The 14,167-nt window shown below is 37.7% G+C and overlaps 1 protein-coding gene across 3 annotated transcripts in view; it reads left to right on the plus strand.

Moving 5' to 3' along the window:
• Nucleotides 1–14,167, plus strand: part of atp9b (ATPase phospholipid transporting 9B) — a 346,140-nt gene that overhangs the window by 205,686 nt on the left and 126,287 nt on the right. For all 3 annotated transcript variants that reach the window (XR_011352129.1, XM_069920813.1, XM_069920814.1), the window contains one exon: nt 1,883–1,963. Coding sequence is in view for 2 of the 3 variants with exons in the window: in XM_069920813.1 (XP_069776914.1) it covers nt 1,883–1,963 (81 nt within the window). In the remaining variant the exon portion in view is untranslated. The remainder of the gene's footprint in view (nt 1–1,882; nt 1,964–14,167) is intronic.

Genomic DNA, 14,167 nt, shown 5'->3' on the forward strand with positions numbered 1-14,167 from the left:
ATACTTCTGCTTGATTCTCCTTCAAAGTTCCGGTTGCATCATTGTCTTTAGCAGTATGGGATTGTAGAAGGTCCAGTTAAACTAAGTTGTAGCTTTCCATGAATACAGTTCAAATACAGGGAAAATGTATCCTTGTGTTTCATTTGTTCTGCTAATACCTTCATGTTGATGGAGTATTTTTGGTGAATGACCATCAGTAAACCTCAATAGCAACTGCACTTTCTAAGAAGATAGAAGCAGGCAAGGCTTCAGTTCTTTTTAATATAGATTTGGGTACTGGGAATTTTTCTTCGGAAAAAGCAGCAACCATTATGTCAACCTTTTATAGAGCTCTATCAAGAGCGTCTTGGCTGGCTGCATCACAGTGAGGTACAGTTGCTGCAGAAAAATTGATCAGAGGTCAATCCACAGGATCATAAGAATGGCAGAGAGGATCCCTGGAGTCTCCCTCTTCCAATCCCCACCCCCAACATCAGCGTAATCTACCGGGATCGTTATCTGAAGAAGGTGCACAAAATCACTGAGAACCCTTTCCACTCTGCACACATCTTTCAGCAGGTCCCATCAGGGAAGAGATACAGGGGTGTTAGAGCCAGCACCACCAGGCTGAGAAACAGCCTCTTCCAACAGGCAGTGAAAGTGTTGAACCACCAAAGGAACTGCTCACAGTAACCATCCAGGACTCTCATTTGAGCAAAAACTTTTTATCGATAAAATCCTGGTTCTGCACATGTATTATTTGTCTGGTTGAGTTTCTGCATGTTTTGCACCAAAGACTGGAAAACACTACTTTGTCGGCTTGAACAGTACTTGTACAATCACATGACCATAAACTTGAAATTTCTTCGCATTTGCTCACGGTGACCTTTTAGTTTGAATGTGCTTTTTCCATTTCAATATACATTTCTGCAGATTGGGTTGCATTGAAATATGAAGCATTGCACCAAGTTTGTTTATTTTGCATCTGGCAATCACTTGCCTATATTCTCACTTTGCTTTCTGTGATACAAGGCCGTCTAATAAAGTCCTGAATTTTGGAGGTTGATTCTAAACTGCTCTTAGTAATCGAGTTATTGGAAAAATTAGGAAATGTTGGCATCTAATTATATTTTTTGTCCTTTCACAAGATGAGTGACTTACTTTTCACAAAAACACCACAATCCCTGCCAATTAGTTTATGTGACTGGTTTTCAAGGGGTAATTAAGATGACCTTCATATTGACTCTCACAGGAAAAATCATCAAATGCACTTGTCAAGTATTCAGTTATACTGAAGGATGATAGTGTGAGAGTTGTTGGTTTTAATGTACGAGTGACCAAATATGTATATTGAAAGTCTTTTTACCTTTATTAGTTTTATAATATAACAGACTAATTTAAATTGTGTTTAAAAAAATACTTTTAAGTAACCTTGGAACAATCAACAATTGTTATTCATTTCCTTTGTTCTTATCTTTTAAGTAAAAGTTAAGCAGATTAATTTGTCATGAACAAAAGTGTTTAAACTTCATTGTGAAACAGTAACTTTTAAATTTAAAGTTTGCTGATGCAGCTGTAACATTTACACAAATGTTTTCTGATTAAAGTAGCACCACTTTTCTAATGTGTTTCTCCTCTCTCTGCTTCGTAATTCGTGTACTTGTATTATTCTGTTATCTTTGAAGCACTAAAATTGTGACACAAATGCACACTGATCTCCTTGAATAATATTTTTGTTTATGAATGAACATGTTTTTGTACATATAAACCAAAAAAACCCATTGTTATTTCTGGGAGGAGAAAAGTATTTTGTCAAAATTCATCAGAGCCTTTATTTTACCTTTCCACCATTTGAATAGAGGCACTTTTTCACTTTTGATTCTCTGCACTGTTTAATTTACAGGACCTTTTTACTATCAGTGCCCATGTTTATGCTCAGAAGCCACAAATGGATATCCATACTTTTGAAGGGACCTTCACACGGGTGAGTTTGAATATCTTGCAGCTTTATGGATAATTTGCTTAAGAAACCGGAAGCTTAAACCCAATGATGTGTAATTCTAAATATTTGTTTTAAGTAATTAGCATTCCATTACAATAAATTTAGAGACATGAGTTACAGCTGTTAATTTTCGAATATTGTGTTTTCTTTGCCACTGACATTGCCTTCAGCAATTTGAAGTGAAGGAAAATCTGCTGTTGCTAGGAAAACCCACAGATGTTAATATTCAATGGAAGGTTGTTTCTTTTGAGATTGTTATTCATTAAACTTTGCCAATGAGGGGTAAAAAATAAGCCAGGGACACTTAACTAATGTAACTTTACAAAGTTAAGCATGAAAAACTGTCATCAGCTAAATAATTACTAACTGATTTCCATAAAATGATCAACAATTCTGAGTTTGTATTTATATCAGATTAGCAGTGACGGAAAACATGTCTGCAGAGAAAGCAATATCACAAAGGCAATCAGTGTTTTTTAGCTTCATTCTTGTCCACACTCTAGGCTTAGCATGACAGCATTTCCTGTTCTGATTTATTCTTTATCCTCCATAATTTGTATATATTTTTCATCAGGATAGCTCTCTTTTTAAAATATTTGATTGGATTCAGTATTTAATTTCAAAACAAATACAGTGTAAATGCAATCCATATTAATAATAGATTTTTGTAAACCTTGGACGTTGATAAATGCTTTACATGATTTTTGTAAACCTTGGACGTTGATAAATGCTTTACATGACCTTACACTCCACCACAGCAAGCTGATCCCTTCTTTTAAGTTTTAAATTTAAATTTAGACATACAGGTCCTTTTGGCCCACGAGCCCCTGCCGTCCAGTAACTTTGGGATGTTTTGAAGGGTGGGAGGAAACTGGAGGAAACAATGGAGACATGGGGAGAATGTACAACTCCTTAAAGACAGTGCAGAATACGAAGCCCAGTCCTGTCACAGCATGGCTCTAACTGCTACTCTCATGCTGCAAGTCAGTCCCATCATTGTCATGTGATAAAGTACAAAAACACATTGCTTTTGCACTTCAATAAACAGCCTGTTAGCACATAGATACGTGACCTTTAAATTATTTTGAAATACATTTTATATTTCATATTACATTTGTCGTTAGCTGATTATTCTACATAGAAGAGTACAGGCCCTTTAGCCCACAATGTTGTGCCAACATTTGTAAACCATCTTGCATCAATATGAACTTTCCTCTCTCATAGCTCATTACCCTTGATTTTTCTTACATCCATGTGCCCCGCTGAGATTTTTAAATGTTCCCTTACCAGTACCCCCATGAATGTATTCTCGGCACCCACTAATCTTTTTGTAAAAAATAAAATCTTTCCTCCACTCACAACAGATGCTCCTCTTGTTACTCTGGAAAAAATAATATTGTTTTCCCACCCTCTCATAATTGTATACGCCTCTATTAAGTCACCTTTCCTCCTCTGCACCTCCACAGAGAAAAGCCTAAGTTTCCTCATAAGAAATGTTTTTCGATCCAGACAGTGTCCTGGTAAATCTCCTCTACACCTACTCCAAAGGATGTACATCCTTCTAATAATGAGGCTACCATAACGGAAAACAATACAGAATGGTCTAACCAAAGTTTTATTGAGCTGCAACATTACCTCACCACTCTTAAACTCAAACTCCCAACTATTGAAGGCTAGCAAACTGTACACCTTCTTAACTACCGAATCAACTTGCATGGTAACTTTGGTATCCAAGATCCCTCTATTTCTCCTCACTGCTAAGAATCCTGCTATTATCCATGTACCCTAAATTCAATCTTCCAAAATGTATAACTTCACACATTTCTGGATTGAACTCACCTGCCACTTTCTCCGCCCATAATTATTGTATCTATATACCTTTGTAACAATGACAACCCCCTATTCTATCGACAACAGCTCCAATCTTCATGTCATCTGCAAACTTAATAGTGCAATTATTTTGATGGAATGCAAAATACTTATCCTATCACCACCTGAAAGTTTTTCATTTCAAACTTTCTTCTGACTGTATTCATCAGTGAATCTGTCCCATTGTTTATGGAATTGATGAATGAAACCGATTGAAATGAAAGGCCCAATTTAATTAAAAATGAAATGACTGTAATAGCTTTGCATGTGAGTGATATGCTAAATCATAAGTGTACATTTGTAATTTTTTTGCTGGATCAATGCAGCAAATTTTGTTCAAACATTTTACACACTGCCCTTTAATGTTTAGTATGTAGATGCATCCATAATGGCAGATTTTGAATTTGCAATGAAACTAACAAATATAGGTAAACAAACCTTTATCTGGAACACTTGGGGAACACTGTGTCTGAATTTCGGATTTTTCCGGATTTCGGAAAGCCAGATTTAAATCCATCCGAATTGTGCTGCGTATCTTCCTTCACCCACTTCCAGTCGCGCTGCTGTCTCACCCCCCTCGCCCGCCCGACTCGCGCTGCCCGTCTCCCCCCCCCCTTGCCTGCCTGACTCACGCTGCTGGTCTTCCCACCCATCGCCCGCCCGACTCAAGCTGCCAGTCTCTTCCCCGCCAAACTCCCTGTGGTCTCTTGCCCACCGGACTCACTTGCCAGATTTTGGAGCTTTCCGGATTTTAGATGTCCGGATAAAGGATTGTGTACCTGTATATATTCAATATTTGAGGTCTGCTGGATAATAAAAGTTTGCATGTTACAACTTTGGATGCATGATGGCACAACAAGCAGAGTTGCTACTTCACAGCACCAGTTACCCATGTTAATTTCATGCAGTTGCTTAAATCCTTCCCCCACCACCACCCAAAAAAAGCGCAAATGACTTGATTGTTTAGCTGACCCTGACTGTGCAGATACCATAAGTGGCAGAGTCCTTGTGAAGTTAATGGGAATGTGGAGAGAATAGGGTAGAGAGAACATTCATATGGGATGACATTGTCCTCGAAGCCAACATAGGCTCAGTGGGCTGAAATGGTCTCTGAGATCACAACAAAATATATGGAGAGCATCAAATTATCCAAATCCATCATATACAAAATGGATTTGTACATCAGAAAAGAGGATAGCAGAGTGGAATTTTCAAAAAAAAAGGGGAGACGAATGACTTAATCCCACAGCATGTTTTACTGGTTTTAATTGCTCAGATGGTGAAGAAATGGTTGTTTTTGAGAATGGTATTTGTAAATTTTCTCCAATTTACAATTTTTCTTCAATTGTCTGTGATTGAAAATGTTGAAATGGATTCTGCTGAAATTTATTGGCATCAATTAAGGAATTTGTTTACTACCACTGTAAATTGCAACATTCAAATTGATTTGTATATGATTTATGTATTTCATTGTAAATTTGTTTCTGGGCTCAGATTGATTGATCAATCTGAGGCACCTGCAAGCTCACACCAAGACACAAGAGCAACTTGTCCGTGAACTACTCTTTGCAGATGATGCCGCTTTAGTTGCCCATTCAGAGCCAGCTCTTTAGCGCTTGACGTCCTGTTTTGCGGAAACTGCCAAAATGTTTGGCCTGGAAGTCAGCCTGAAGAAAACTGAGGTCCTCCATCAGCCAGCTCCCCACCATGACTACCAGCCCCCCCACATCTCCATCGGGCACACAAAACTCAAAACGGTCAACCAGTTTACCTATCTCGGCTGCACCATTTCATCGGATGCAAGGATCGACAACGAGATAGACAACAGACTCGCCAAGGCAAATAGCGCCTTTGGAAGACTGCACAAAAGAGTCTGGGAAAAACAACCAACTGAAAAACCTCACAAAGATTAGCGTAAACAGAGACGTTGTCATACCCACACTCCTGTTCGGCTCTGAATCATGGGTCCTCTACCGGCATCACCTACGGCTCCTAGAACGCTTCCACCAGCATTGTCTCCGCTCCATCTTCAACATTCATTGGAGCGACTTCATCACCAACATCGAAGTACTCGAGATGGCAGAGGCCGACAGCATCGAATCCACGCTGCTGAAGATTCAACTGCGCTGGGTAGGCCCCGTCTCCAGAACGGAGGACCATCGCCTTCCCAAGATCGTGTTATATGGCGAGCTCTCCACTGGCCACTGACACAGAGGTGCACCAAACAAGAGGTACAATGACTGCCTAAAGAAATCTCTTGGTGCCTGCCACATTGACCACCGCCAGTAGGCTGATATCGCCTCAAACCGTGCATCTTGGCGCCTCACAGTTCGGCGGGCAGCAACCTCCTTTGAAGAAGACCGCAGAGCCCACCTCACTGACAAAAGACAAAGGAGGAAAAACCCAACCCCAACCAACCAATTTTCCCTTGCAACCGCTACAACCGTGTCTGCCTGTCCCGCATTGGACTTACCAGCCACAAACGAGCCTACATCTGACATGGACATTACCCCTCCATAAACCTTCGTCCGCGAGCCAAGCCAAAGTTAAGTTAAAGTGTTCTGGGCTAAAGAAACCTTATTCTCCTCCAACTGTCCCAGTGCATTTTGCAGCTTTTATCATTGTTCCAGCTATGAAATGTAACTTTTGTTTCGAAGCAGTCTATTTGGATATGGAAATTTCCTGAAATTGTAATGGCTAAATCATTTGAATTCAGTGATTTTATGTGACAAATATAGGTCAAGTATTGACAGATATTAACAAATGATACTATGACAATCATTTGAAAAAATAGATGGAATTTTGGTTCAAATTCTCATTGTAAAATGTAGCCCAGTTAGCGGGGCAACACTCTCCGTCATGTGTTTTCAGTCTAGATCAACCATTCTCAATGCAGGCACTCTGCCCCCACACCTTCCCCCATCCCACCCTCGGGGGACAGTACATTTATGTTGGGGGGGGGGGGCATGGACTGAAATCATAAAATTTCTTTTATGTTTTTATTATGTAGTCAGTCAGAGAGAAGCCAATTAAACGACTGTTTACAGGGAAGGGGGGCCCATAAACTTTGAGCAGAGTCCTAAGAGAATGGCTGGTAAAGGCTGAATTTTAGAACTTGAGCTTCCCATCTTCAGATTCTTGGTTAATTGTGCTGTCACTGAACAGATATTGACATTTGTTTGCCACAACATTTTTCAAGCAGCAACTGTATTTTTAAGCAGTTTAAATGTAGACATTGTTTGGTTTAGAAACTTATTTGATTTCATAAGCAGTAATTGCCAGATGAATTTTCTTATTTGTGAATAGCAGCAAGGTTCACTTTAATGGTTAAATCACAAATCTATATTCAGTTTGACCTTTGTAATTGACTGACTGTTAGACATAATTTGCAATTTAATATCTATTTTCAGGAAATAATGCACCTAATGGTCATTTATTGAATACTCATATGCTGACATTTGCTAATGTTCATTGGTTTTGTCTTTTTTGTACTTATTGCACTGCAGAAGTGCTATCAGTAATTCTCTATACTGGCATTCTTGGGTGTATGTTCCTGATTCGCAAAAATTAAATGCTGCTATTGTATAGAGGTTAACAATCGAAGCCTGCTCAGTCATTCATTATGATTGTTCCTGATCAGCCACATTCAGTACCTTTCTCCTTGTTTCCTGAAGCCTAGGAACTGTCTTACATCTCGATCGCACTTAACGATTCTGTCTACATGCAAAGAATTCCACGGGTTTGCTGCTCTTTGCCTTACAACATTTTTACTCATTTCCACAATTATTTATGTCTGTTTAGATTATGGATCCCTTCCTCGAATTGTCCACCATCAGGAACATCCAGTCTATTAATTTCTGTTAGAATTTTGTAATTTCCTCTGAAGTCCCCTCTATTCATCCAACCCTAATAAATATAGGTCTAATTGATCCAATGTCTAATACCATCCCAAGAATCTCTCAAGTGAACTTTCTCTCTGTCAGAAGAACATTCTTCCTCAAGTCTGGAGGCAAACTCCTCACAGACTTCAGGTCTCCTCCCAACAAGGCCTGTACACTTTCAGCAATTCATTCCCATTCATGTTGGTGAATCCTCTAATCATTTGTCACTTTTATCTGTTTCCTGCATGTTGTTGATAGGTGCAGAAGGTTGCCTAGGTCTCTCTGATCTTCCTCTGCCGTCTCTCCCCACTCTGATAATCTTCCTTATAAAAGCACAGTGCTAGAGAAACTCAGCAGGATCATCTTCCTTGCTGTGTTTGCCACCGAAGTGATAAACTGCATCACTCCCTGAATTAGTTCAAATCACTCCAGAGCTTGTCAGCATCCACCATCTAAATCATGGCTATTTATTGCGAATATCTGGGGAGAAAAATACTGAATCCTTTCACCCCCAACGAGGTACTGGTTGCCACTCAGAAAAATACCTTTTTAAGTAATTGTTTCCAGTCTGTGAACCAATTCTCTATGTCAGTACTTCATTCCAAATCCCTTGTCTTTTTGTTTTTTTATGTTACTCTCTTACATGGAACCTTATTGAAAGTCTTCTGAAAGTTGAAATATGTCACATCCACTGGGTATCACTCACCTATTCTGGTAGTTGCCTCCTCAAAAAAATACTAATGGGTTTGTTAAATGTGTTTTTCATTTCACAAATTTGTTTTGGATTTATCTGTTCTTGATACTTTTTTGCATTTTTTATAATGAACTATTGCATTTTACTGCCACAGATGTCAGACTATCCTGTTGTTAACACTGTTTTCTTTCTCCCTCCACCTCATTCTATACATTTCCTGACATGTCTGTCCATGGTCTCATGCACTGCCAGAATGATACTACAAGCAAATTCTTATTCCATCTAGGCACCCTCAAACTAGATAGGATTAGTATTGACTTCTCTGAGTTCCGTTTCCCATGTCTCCTTTCCTCTAACTCTATTTCTCTCAATCTCCTTTTCCCCAGCTCTGCATTCACCCCCTTCCCTGAACAATTCTCATCTTTCTTCTCCAGTCCTCTACATGTTTAATTATCGTCTTTTCCCTGTTGGCATGTGGACCTCCCCCTGCCCTTTCTTCCCTCTTCCTCCAGCCTTTTTATTCACACATCTGCATATTTTTTGCTCTGTCCTCAAAGGCCCAAAAAGCTTTGTTATTTATCTTTACCTCCTGTGGTTGTTGCAAGACCTACTGAGTTCCTCCAGCATTTGCGTTTTTACTTCTGACTCTAAGGCATCTTTTTACATCATGAAGGTTTTGCAGTTAATTTTATATTCTGTACAAGCTTACTCCAATATTCTATTTTCTCCTCATTCAACCCCCTTCCCCTCCCTTCCTCAATTCTAAATGAATCCCAATCTTCCGCATTGCAGTTTTATCTGGCTGGTTTGTTTACCTTCTTGGATCTTTAACTATGCCGATATGATTCCTGACCCTAGATTCAGATCAATTTCCTCTCTTTCTTTATTTTAATAAACAATTTTATCTTTAAGAATTTTTCATGTCATAAATTTTTCTTTTTCTCCCCTCCCTCCCCTCCCCCAAAGAAAAAAAGAAGGAAAAAATTTATTGTCATTCACTATTCGTATATTCCTAACATATTATTCTATCCTGTACATATTAATTGGGGGGAGTGGGTGTTATGGACGATGTGGATGGAGTCTTACTAATGAAATCCATATATGGTTTCCAAATCATAAAAATTCTCAGGTTGATTTCTTAAATTATAAGTAATCTTTTCCAATGGTTATACAGTCTTGATTTTCCATTTGCCATCTATCCAATCTTATAAATTATCTGATTTCCATGTTGCTGCCATACATTTCTGTGCCACCGCTATTGCTACACTCAAAAATTTTTGTTGATATTTGTCTAACTTCAACTTAGTATCAATTCACCAAGCAAAAATATTCTGGGATCTGTTGGTATCTGTATCTTCATAATTTGTCCCAATAATATATTCAAATCTTCCCCAAATTTTCCCACTTTTTCACAAAACCAAACTGCATGTAATAAGGTTCCTATTTCTTTGTTACATCTGAAACATTTGTCAGAAAAATTTGAATTGAGTCCATGTAATTTGTATGGAGTGTAGTATAATTGGTGTAAAAAAAAATTGTATTGTACCATTTGATATCTAATATTAATTGTATTAGTTACACTCTCCTGGGGCAATCTTGACCAGATCTCATCATGAATTTGTATATTTAAATCTTTTTCCCATTTTTAACTTAAATAGTTCATTTTTCTGTATTGTCTTGTAATTGTATATACATATTAGTAATAAATTTCTCAATAAATATATGAATTATTAAATACTCAAATAGGTTTTGTTCTGGATGTCTAAAGTTTGTGTCTAATTTATTTTTAAAATATGATTAAAAAAAATAGTTTTATTTGGTAGATTATATTTCTCTTTCATTTGTTCAAAAGCCAAGAAAAAAGAAACGAAGAAACAATCTTTTATCCTCTTTATCCCTTTATTGTGCCAGATATCAAAGAAAGGATTATTTAAAGTAAAAGGAATAAGTGGATTCTGCTTTAACATCATCTTAGCTATTTGGTAGTTCTTAATTCCTCTTTGTATATGAATTTCATTCCATATCTTGAATAAATGTTTTAAAATTGATACTCCTTTCAAAAGTTCTTTGTTCCATTGATACAAAAAATGTTCTGGATTAGTTTCTCCTATATCATTCATTTCAATATGCACTCACACTGTCTTCTCCTCAATTTGATAACAGGAGGATAGAAATCTTAATTGAGCTGCTCTATAATAATTTTTAAAATTCGGCAACCGTAATCCTCCCTGATCAAATTTCCAAGTTAATTTTTCCAAAGGTATCCTTGCCATTTTATCACACCAAATAAATTTTCTAACTCTTTAGTATATAATTTTTATTTCATTGTATTGTTATATAATGAATAATTTATATGTACGTATTGATGCAAATTTAAAATAATTTTAAAAAAATATAATTTTTCATGTTATGGTCACTCTTCCCCATGAATTTCCTCACAATAAAATTGTTAATTAATCCTTGAAGTGTTCTCCACTACACTTCCAAGTATGGTCTGGATGCATGGGACTGAATGTTGTTAAAGTGGTTTCATCATGTTTTATGTGATTTTTAAAACAGATTAAGATTTTAAAGTGGTTTTATTTGCAAAAATAAATTATCTGGAAGGGTCCATTTTGGATTCCTACTCTCTTGTTTGTTTTTGTGCTGATCCTAATGAGATATGGTGCTTTTATGTTAATCCTGATGCTTAATGCCAAATTCACCAGTTGATCAGTATGTTATGCTTTCTCCTCTCTTCTATGCTCAGAATGCAATCTCAAAGTTTATGTATAATCTTTCAATTCAATTAATTGAAGAGGTAATTAGAGAGGGCAATTAGTGTAGCAGTTTGTGTAAAGATGTTACAGCACCAGCAACCAGGACTGGGGTTCGAATCCTGTGCTGTCTGTAAGGAGTTTGTACATTCTCCCCGTGTCTCTGGGTTTTCTCCAGATTCTTCGGTTTCCATCCACCATTCAAAACATACTGGAGGTGCAGGTCAATTGGGTGTAATTGGGCAGCATGTTGTTTGTGGCTGAAAGGTCCTGTACTGTGCTGTATGGCTAAATTTTTTTTAAAAATTATGGTCATAGGAGGAAATCCAGGCTGTCTTCCTAGTTGTTAAATTTAACAGAAAATACTGAAAATACTCAGGTCAGACTGCACCACTGGGAAAAGAAACAATTAATGACTCAAGGCAAAGAGCCCATGTCAGATTGGGTATTCTTGCTTCTTAATCCCTTTTGTGAAGCTGCTTTGGGAGAAATTCACTGTGTTCAAAAGATGGTCACATGAACCCAATGTTGTGGCAAGTTGAATTAACTATGGCATATTTCATGTTCATCTTTGCCTCAATGCCAAATTGATAGGTTTATCAATTTCTTGATTCTGTGGATCCTGGCAAGATGAGCAGCACGGTTGGCACAATGCCTTTACAGCTTCAGTGATCAGGTCCAGGGTTCGAATCCTGCGCTGTCTTTAAGGAGTTTGTATATTCTCCCCACGTCTGTGTGGGTTTTCCCCAGGGGCTCTGGTTTCCTCCAACCATTCAAAACGTACCAGGGCTTGTAGGTTAATTGGGTGTAAATTGGGTGGCATGGACTCATGGGCTGAAATGGCCTGTTACCATGCTGTATGGCTACATTTAAAATGGAGGAGATGTGTTGGTTCTGTATTTCTGTTCCGAATTTAACGAACAAAAGCACTGGCTACCTGATGTGTTGTTACGATGATTAGTGCAGTTTTCAGGAGTCTCATTATGAATGTGGGGCTATGGGTGTCATCTGAGCAAATTTTGGTTTCATTGTTTTCATTGGTTAGGTCAATAATATTTCTCTGTGTGCATGTGTCTTGTGTTGCATTTATTTTCCTCTTCGTCTGTTGAAGTCATTAAATTCTTTTCGTTTACATCTCCACATGCAGTGTGTTATTTTTGCATTCTGACACAGTGATGAAACATCTTGTTTCAATGATCAATTTTGGACAATCGCTAATGTGCAGTTTTACCTTTTTTTTTCCATTTTATAACCAGCAGGTTATTTGTATTAATTAACTGCACTCTCTTCATTCTTTTCAATATTTGTAAATGCCTGTTTTATGAATGACTTATCACCTGGGTAGCACTTAAAAAAAAATTCTTGTGACAGTGGCAATGATGTCCTCCTGATAGATGACTCTATTTGAATTAAAATACAAGGAGAATCCAAGAAATACAATTGAAATAATTTAGAAAGTGCATTAAAGTTTTACACAAATAACCTTCTGCTTTGAATAAAATGCCTTGTAACAATTAAATCAGCAGTTTGCATGAAGCTTGCAAACCTTTCCCATGTAGAAGAGTGTGTGAATGTGAATTTAATATGTACATATTAATTTTATTGCTGCAGAGTTTTAATTTTTATAAGATTTTCAGGAAGTTTTAGATCATATGCATGGCAAGTTTCTATGCACAATTAGTCAGATCCTAGACAATATTTATGGGTAATTTCAAAGAGCAAAACAAACTTTGTGTTTAAATGAAAATCTACCAATTTCTTTCAGAGAATTTTAGTATTCTGAATGCCATGTTGTTTTGTCTAGCTTTGCTCATTCAGCAAGATGGATACATGAAGCACGTCACCCAGATTTAAGAAATTAATAGTGAGCAATATTTTAAAAGAGCTTAATCTGGTGTACTTTCAATCAATCTGTGCACATTTACATGGTTTAATTCTAATGTAGCAAGTATTTTATTGCTGTAAACTGTTCTTGTTCTGTCATGAAGTCAGCCAACTAAATATTTAGACAGCACTCTCGTGTTGGAAAAGCTCATGGGTTGCAATGTTAATTTATTAAAAGAACGGTTGTTTGTTCTTAACTCTTATTATGAGCTCACGTTTCATTGAGTGCGACTGTCATTTTAAGGGTTAATACAGGCTGCAACCATTCAGAGTTGTGAGACTGGATGGCACCGTCAAATACTGACTATAAACAAAGTGGATACTCTGGAGGAAGAGAAAGAATAATGGCTCTTTCCAGGAAAACAGGTGGTGAGCGAGTCATGTGAGTGAGATACTTAATGAAACAGGTTTTCATTATCGACCACCAGCCATCTGATGAACACTGAGGTAGAGTGACTCTGTGAAATGGATAATTCAGCTGATTTTTCCTGTCAGGGGAATTATTAAACCACCGTAACAAAAGGAAAGATCACACCGATTCACCCGTATCTGGGTAAAGAAAACAGGAGAATTGCTGCATCGCATCATGACCAAGGTGATGCTCATTTCGACTACCCCCTGCTGGAAGCATCGTGGAAGTCACTCGTTTCATTTTCCCTGTGCAAGGAAAAGGGGAGTTGTCCAAAAGGATATTTCTCAGCAAGAAACTTGACAAGGATTTGTGAGTTTTCAGCAGTCCAGTCTCTCTCACCTCCTTCATGATTACTTCTGGGTATCATCTGAAAATTCTGAGTTTCAACACAGGATTTGTAAGACTGAAGTTTGGGAATGACTTCCCAGAATTGTGCTGAAGCTGTAACTTTTGAGACGCATACGCACACACTCCCACACACTGTATTGGAGGATTTAAACCATGCTTTTGCTTCAGATTTAAACCATGCTTTTGCTTCTGCAAGGCTGTGAATCAGTAATCTGCATTGAGACTCAGCAGACATGCTAAATTCGACCATGGGGCCCAGAGATACAGTTATCTAACAAAAAGACATATGTGTACTAAGAACGTTTAATCTTCCTGCTTGTTAGTATATTGGTCACAGACTGT

Source organism: Narcine bancroftii, chromosome 2, assembly GCF_036971445.1.
Source record: "Narcine bancroftii isolate sNarBan1 chromosome 2, sNarBan1.hap1, whole genome shotgun sequence".
In the NCBI taxonomy this organism is placed as follows: domain Eukaryota; kingdom Metazoa; phylum Chordata; class Chondrichthyes; order Torpediniformes; family Narcinidae; genus Narcine; species Narcine bancroftii.